Source organism: Cariama cristata, unplaced genomic scaffold, assembly GCF_000690535.1.
Source record: "Cariama cristata isolate BGI_N322 unplaced genomic scaffold, ASM69053v1 scaffold14399, whole genome shotgun sequence".
In the NCBI taxonomy this organism is placed as follows: domain Eukaryota; kingdom Metazoa; phylum Chordata; class Aves; order Cariamiformes; family Cariamidae; genus Cariama; species Cariama cristata.
Window position 1 is genome coordinate 28,780 of NW_009635391.1, and position 8,084 is coordinate 36,863.

The 8,084-nt window shown below is 41.4% G+C and overlaps 1 protein-coding gene across 1 annotated transcript in view; it reads right to left on the reverse strand.

The window, feature by feature from the left end:
- Nucleotides 1–365: 365 nt before the first annotated feature.
- Nucleotides 366–8,084, reverse strand: part of B3GALNT2 (beta-1,3-N-acetylgalactosaminyltransferase 2) — a gene marked incomplete at its 5' end in the record, with an annotated part of 18,192 nt that continues 10,473 nt past the window's right edge. Inside the window, 5 exons of the mRNA XM_009707537.1 lie at nt 366–906; nt 1,252–1,308; nt 1,695–1,854; nt 5,577–5,702; nt 7,444–7,627. Coding sequence (XP_009705839.1) covers nt 772–906; nt 1,252–1,308; nt 1,695–1,854; nt 5,577–5,702; nt 7,444–7,627 — 662 coding nt within the window. The remainder of the gene's footprint in view (nt 907–1,251; nt 1,309–1,694; nt 1,855–5,576; nt 5,703–7,443; nt 7,628–8,084) is intronic.

An 8,084-nucleotide genomic window follows, 5' to 3' on the forward strand; every position in this document is an offset into this window, starting at 1 on the left:
GTGAAAGTATCTACACAGCCTTAGACTATTTAAGGTCAAATCTGACAGACCTTTATTCTACGCTACAGCGTTAACATACCACAGTATAAATAAGTTCTCAGCACACTGCAAGGCATTGCTATTTATTTTACATTCTTTAGTGTGCTGTTCCTCAATCTTATTTTACTTGTGTACCCTCAGATCCCCATCTAATAACTCACAGAGCTCTCAGAAATCCCTCCTAATCAGGCCAAGTTTGCAGCACTTCAAGATTTGGTATAAGCAACCTTTGATATTGGTTTTATCTGAAATGACAATGGTATAAAGAAACTAAACGTAAATCCTAACCACTCCCTGTCCCAGCCCCTGCGACAGCACAGAACCTGCTGCAGCAAGACTTACCAGGTGCCCTGGGGCTGAGCACAGCTCTCCACGGGTAGTACGGCTCTATACTGAGTTAAATCAGTAGTACTTTAATTTACAAAAGACAGGCTAGTTGGCATTCTTATGTGCATTTATTAATTACAAGTAGGTCTTCAACTTTATATAAAAAGGAAATTTTTTTTATCACCTTAAACATTTTGGTTTTTGTCAGATCAACAACTATACGATAGAAAATGAATAGTATCAGTCCACTTGTAATTATCAAAAGGGATGTGCAAATATTGTTATACTTTAGTTGAAACTCAACATTAAAAGATACCTCAATATTCCTTATTGTTCCAACAATGAATCCAAATGTACACTTCTCCATGATCGTTATACGCTACCCTGTTTTCCAAGGCAAGTCCATCATCTTTCCTCACATCTACAAGGATCTCCACACAGTTCCTTTAATCTCCAGAGCTCCCTCAGTTCCTGTGGAGAATACTGGGGGGAAGACAGCATGCCACTCTCGCACGTCTTCTCACACAACCAGAGACTATCCTGTTAGTGACAGAACCATTTCAATAGTTTTTCTTACAAAGAATTGAGTCTTCAACAATCTTTACTTCCAAGAATCAGGTTTGCATTGTTTTTACCAACAAACTTTGCACACAAAGTTCTCCAACTAGAGATACCAGCTAGGCCTGTTCAGAGAACTTGGGGGGTGGTTTGTGGGGGTTTTGTGGTTTTCTATTAAATACATCTTAAGTTTTTTCTGGATTTTAATTTAATAGCTGTTTCAATTTTTTTTTAAAAAAAAACATAATACATTTCCCCTCTTTTATGCTACTTGGAGCAACAGGCATGGCCTCTTTCCATAAGATCATAGAATTTATTCAGACTTACTTGATACCGCTTGGGTCCTACAGCTGCCATCCAGATGCCCATACTCACATCTTCACCCTGAGATGACACATTAAAATAAAAAACTACAGATATTAGCACCAGAAAAGCATGAAGAATGACTTTGTGAACTAGAATAAGTTCTAAACCTATGTCTGACTATTTTAGAGGTGTTAAGTTAATCCTCCCAGCTTTCCTGGGATAACAACATTGTTCTTAAAAGAAGAGAGTACAAAACCCAAGATTACAGCGCGCTCAGTCCAAAACAGCTGTGCTTTGACCTAGAACAGACACTAAGCGTAGCGGCCAAAAGCACTGCAAAAAGCCAGTGTTAACCAGGAGAACCCAACACTAACACTTGAGCAATGTTCTTTGCAACTCAACCAGTATACGTGCTGCTCCCCAGACCAATTTAAGATAGAAAAACTGAACCAACGCTTCACTACCTGGTACGTCTTTAATCTTTCAGAGTTGCTTGCCAGCCACTGAACAATGTCTTTGGAGATGACGTAGCCGGACCCACAAGCAAAGGCTGGATACGCAGGACTTGGGTACTCCAGCTCTTGCCATTTCCCAGTTCGATCAACTGCCCAATTTAATCTGAAACTGAAGACCATGTTAGACATGAGATGTTTGTACAAAGCCCTCTCTGAAACCTATGAACGCTGCTAACAACTGAATTAACACTGATAATAAACAATATTAAGAGGAAGAAGTAGAAAGTGATCCTAATTATAGTTCCTAGCCTTATTTCTCTGAGACACACATGTCATCGAACAATCGAACACAGCAGTTGAAAGTGTAACTATTGTTTGGTCTCAATCTGGGGTAGTAAGAGAGAGTTCTCAGAACAGAAACAAAGGCAACACTGACAGTCAGTCCTTCAGCGTGTCTGCATCTGCTGCTGGGTTTTGCTCCAGGTAAGCACAAGCGTCCTTACCTGTGGGCTGTAACAGGCACATCTGTGTCCAACCCCCTTTGGTTAATCAACAGGAGGCAAAGTCGGTGCCTCCAGCAGGGATGCAGTTACAGCCGTGTTAAACAACCCATTTTCCCAAGAAAACTAGTGGCTGCTTAAAAAACAGGAAGCAAGGCAAAGTACTGGGGTTTTATATACCTTCTCTAAGCTGTTTTCCAAATGAAAGTCAACAAAGCGGATGTTCAACAAAGGCTGTCGTCACCGCATTACTAAAAAAACCTCCCGGCAGTCATCTTCTCTAAGGAAGACTACTTCCCGCCAGAGGCCTGCAGAAAGGCAGCGGTGCTCTGTCTGCACAGTCCCTCCCCACTGACACCCATCCCCAGGCAGCTTTAACACGCTGCCGCACCACGGACCCTGAGTGAGAAACACCCTGCTCTTCCTCTTCGGGATCAGTAGCGCACTCCTCTGACCTTCCAAGTACTTCGTGCACTCACAGCTAAGGGGCACAACTCTGTCAACGCAGGAGGTTCTCTCCCTTTTTGCAAACAGGTTTAAGCGTTGCTGAATTCAGCCACGAGCACAAGCGGCTAAAAGCTTTAGTGAGCGACCAGGAATTGTCACCTTACACAACAGCCCCGTAAGGGAGGAATTAACCGCTGAGTGGCAGCTCTGTTCTCGGGCTCTCTACATTCACAGCTGAGGCTGACATGTTCCGGCACCAAGTAGATACAAGTCACATCCGATACCTGAATTCACTTTAGACCTGGTGTCTTCCATTCTAGCGAGGCACAGCGGGAAGGGTGCAACCAGACTGAGGGGCACCCGCTTTGCTCATCAGTTTGTACTTTGGTAGCGATTTCAGCGTGGTTCGCTACACCTCATACTTGCCTTACCTGAAGATTTTACACTTGAAGATGTCTCCACAGACACACAAAAGATGACATTTTTATCCAACTCTTCTCTCCTAGCACAACTTGTCACTTCCTTTTGTCAGTAATGTAATAAAATTACTTGATACCTTAACACACCATTTCTCCAGCAAGACTCAGCAAAACTCATTTCCAGTCTGCAGAAGAAAGCATTATCAATCCTCATCACTTCATTCAATGGCTATTCTAAGGCAAGCTTAGAAATACGTTACTAGGCCATGAAGCATGCTACGTTCAACAGCGTATCTTGCACCCCAGGAAAAGGGGAGGTTCACATTACAAATGAAACGTATATTTCCAAGTATCTGACGTTTCCTGTTGGCCTAATTAAGGTCAAGAAAAGGTGCCATTCTCAACTCCCGCTGCTTTCCATAGCACAGTAGATGAGCCAACTCCAGTGAACTGCCTTTTCCTTTACAGCACTCACTCCTATTAGATTCTGTCTCCCTCAGAAGCAGCTCAGTACATCCTACCCCATCATACATTTGGTTATTTGCAGACATGCTGGGTGATCTGTCAAAGACACCGCTCTTGTGCCTGAAGGTGACTAATCTTGTGACTGCAGTTTTAAAAGAACAGAATAGCAGTAACTGAAGTGTGTTCTCTCCAAGAGGAGCCAAATTTCTGAAGTAGGATACCTGGACCATTTGGTTTTCCAGCCTGCAGTCCTAAAATGCTCTAGATTAGCTAGATAAGCTTTTTAAACAGTGATTTTAAATTAATGAACAAACCCACCACACAATATGGAGCAGCATCAGAAAAGGGCAATTAACTGACAGCACACTGAAGTACTGCTCAATCTAAAGTATTCCCTGCCCACTTTCATAGAGATCTCGTCCTTGGTTTCTGCTGGAGTAAGCTGGTAATTTCAGAATTCACAAGAACTCTGATAATCAGTTTCTCTAAGAATACAAGAACTAATTACTAACAGATTATAAGGAACATTGGACAACAAACAAGAAACTTGTCTGAACTAGAGAGAGCTTAATAAGGTGCAGGTGAAGAATTTGAGTTCTCAGACACATGCTCAGAGGAGCAGAAGGAAGGGAGACCATCAATAAAGTCACCTCAAGGGCCAGATACATTAACCTTTGGCTCAGGAAGTGAAGGTCTCCACACACTAGAACCAGCTCTCAAAGAAGCCTAACAGCATTTCATTTGCACTTTCACCAATGCTCAAGTCTAAATACACAAGATGTCACTGAGCTGAGAGGTAGGAGAGCTTGGAAGGATCACCCAAAACCTCTTGGAAGACTCCTGTACACGTAGTGCTTGCCCACAAAGCTGAACACACAACCACAAAGCTCTGACCACGGAGCAGGCCCACAGCAGGCAGCAACACGAAGGTAGGGACACAGAGGAGAAGGAGGGCGATCTCTTCCGTATCACATCCTCAGCTCTTACAGCCAAGAACATGCTCCAGAAGAGCTTTCCAAACAGCCCAGGCAGTTTATACAGAGTGCTATTTTTCTTTTTGCAAGTTGGTTTCCATCTTGCCCTCAGGTTCCTGACCTTTTACATTGCTAGAATGAACCTATCTTACCTTCTGGTAAAGGTAGTCCCCAGAAAACACCAGGCAATCAGGGGTTTTGTACAGGCTAGAGAACACATGCCCACCTCTCGGATCTCTGAGATCATCACAAGAGAGCCAGCTATTCCACACACCTTATTGAATGACCTTACGAGTAAGCAACAGTCAGCACCAGATTTGTGAAGCAAGACACCTTTAGCAGCAAAGGCGAGCTTTTCTTCAGCAGACAGACAGCAATAGGAAGACACGTCGTGCCGTTGTGCTATACTAAACGTTACAGCAGCATAACATTTCTGCTATATTGGATGATATACCAGGATAGCAGTGCATTCCATGGATGGAAGGGAAGAGATGGGCTATTTTGATCCCCCTAGTTATTTCACAAGTGTAATACAGGCTGGGGGACTTCACTCAAGAATTCATGAATCAGACCTACCATTTCAGACAGCAGCAAAATGGGCAGCAATGCCTGTCATTCACACACTTCAAAATAAAGAGCAGAGTATAAAGGAAATTTTTTTTCTCCTGTTTACCCCATTTCCTCAAGCTCACCAGAAAAATCACAGTGGCTTCAAAAAAAAGTAACATTTACAATTCTAGTATGTACTTGCCTTTTAACTTTACTGTACTGCTGGAATACTTTTATTTACTTAAGTACCACAACAAAGACATACACAACGCATTTTAACACTAGGTAAGATATTCAGCAAGTTCAACTCATTGTAAAGGCACGCTCTGGAAAGCTGTTGTAAAGGATTAATTTCTGTATTCTAGGATTCAAAGTTCTACACATACAAAAGTCCTGCTTTTTATAACTGGCTTCCATAGGCAGAAAAGGGGAACCCACACGAAAACAGACTTAAAAGCAGTAAACTGTTCACTAAAGACATGGTATCTCTTAAAGACAAGTTAAAAAAAAAAAAACAACAAACAAACCACAACTCACTTTCCCCACCAAATGTTTGGCCTGTCCAATTTTTTCTGCATTATCCTGTTAAAAACAGCTTCCAAATCAATGTAACAGTCATCATCTGTCTTCAGCAACAAATCAAAACTCGTCGATTCAACTGTCCTGTAGCCAAAAAGAAAAGTGATGAGATGCTGAGCTGCAGCCCACAAACTACAGTTACACAACAGAACACTCTGCAAGGGTTTTTTGGAAAGAAGAGGGGGAAGGAAGAGGGAAGGAATGAGGGGGAAGGAAGAGGGAAGGAATGAGGGGGAAGGAAGAGGGAAGGAATGTCTTTCCTACCCTTGACTTTTAAATGTTTTCCCTATTGACGAAGGCTGACTGCTTGTCCTACAGAAAGGAGATGCAGCTGCATCCTATGATGATCGTACAACATGGATTTGTGTATGAGGTGAAGAAAACAAACTTGGAGTTTTGTTCTCCAGGACAGATGGTGGATTTACTAATGAATCTGTCTTAAACAGTATTGACCTCAGAAGGATACAAATCGCTGCTGATGATGGCAGCACAGCTGTTAAAAGCCAGTGGCTACATGTCAGTAGCCTACTCCTCAGGCTGAGACAGTCAGTTCAAGGGCAATACAACTGTAGAAGATTGTAAGAAACATCTGTGGAAACAACTCGGTACTTACTGTTCCTCAGTAAAGCACCCTTCAAATATGAAAAAAGTAATCTCTACCTGTTAACTGAAATAGTTGAATATCTGTCACTTGTAAAATAACCAAAGAAGCTTAAGATTGTAGGGATTATTCCTGGGTTGATTAACAAACACTGTTTTTAAGGGTAATCTCTCTTAACAAGAAAGGCATTTTCCTTAAGACTTTTATTACTAAATCTTGAAAAATTTGCTAACCTGTATGAAATGATCACAAAGATCTAAGTCTTGACATTTAAACTCCCTTTCTGAGAACTGAAAGCATGGTTCAGTTCTTCAGTTACATTCATAACCATGATGTTTGTTAAATAAGCGCATAATCTTGTGAGCAACTAAAACAGTCAGCTGCATTTCTTACTCCACAGCAACATCAATTAATTGAAACAGTTGTCTCGGAGTAATGGAAAGAATTGCAAATTAGAGGTAATACCTTATTAGATTCACCACAGACAACATAATACACTATGAAAATTCTCTCAACCTTCTGTCCCCCTGTACACAAGCTTCCTATCCTTCCCGTCCACTCAGCACCAGTGAGGCCACATCTGGAGCACAGCGTGCAGTTTCAGGTACTCAGTACGAGAGAGATAGGGACACGCTGGATGGAGAGTCCAGCAAAGGGCCACCAAGATGATGGAGGGACTGGAGCACCTCTCCTATGAGGAAAGGCTGAGAGAGCTGGGACCATTGAGCCTGGAGAACAGAAGGCTCAGGGGGGAATTGATCGATGTCTATAAATACCTGAAGGGAGGCTGTAAAGAGATGGAGCCAGGCTCTTTTCAGTGGTGGCCAGTGACAGGACAAGAGTCAATGGCCACAAACTGAAACACTAAGTATACAAGCTGGCCAAAAGCCATGCTTTAAAAGACTAAAGCTGCTAGTTTTCAGTCAGAAACAAATTAAAAGAAATTACAAGGAGATATGAAAATTTTCACACCTGGAGTCTTAGAGCAGAAGCCTGTCTTGCCAGCTCATGCTTGAGGCACCAAGGGTCAGCACTCAAGAAATATAGATCCTGTTATTTTACTCACTACATGGCCCCAAAATTGTGAGAGAGAAATACAACTTAATGAAGTAAATCACATAAGGTATGTATTTCATTGAACCTGTCAGATAATGTGACATGCTGGATCACCTTGCACTACAAACAGCAACATTCCTAAGAGAAAATAGTTTCTTTTCAGCTTACCATCGGTAGAAGTTCAGCAGTTTGGCTGGAACATTTCTGTAAGTGTCAATAACATCTACAAAAACGATATCATCATAGGTACTGCTTTCTTCCTTCAATAAAGCATCTTCTTTTTCAAGATTTTTTATGTGACTTGTAAATCTTTCTGGGCGAGTATGGAGGCTTTTTAAAAGAGCATCACCTTCTGAAAGAAACAGCACCCATCATTAAACAAAGATGCATACCTACCTACTACTTCACATGTTTCTCTTGGATCATACACAACATACTGACAAAATGAATCTGAAGAAGTGTTCAACTCAATGGGGTTATGAAAATCCTACGATTAGTTTTAAAATTTCTATGAAATGTTAAAAGTCGCAGAACAACAAAGGAATACATTTTTGCATAAGGCCTGATACAGAAAGTTTAAAGTAAAGTATTCCCTTCCTTTTCAGTAATAAAAGGATTCAACTTTTTAAGGGTCTTTAATATAAAGAGCTGTCTGGGACTTCACTATTACTCTTACCAGTAGAGTAAAAAGGCTACCGCTACATCAATTACTCCTAAGCACAAATATCTAGCATAAAAAAAAAAAACAAAACAAACAAACAAAAAATCCTACGCTAAATATAATCAAATTGGCATTGCTTTGATGTAGC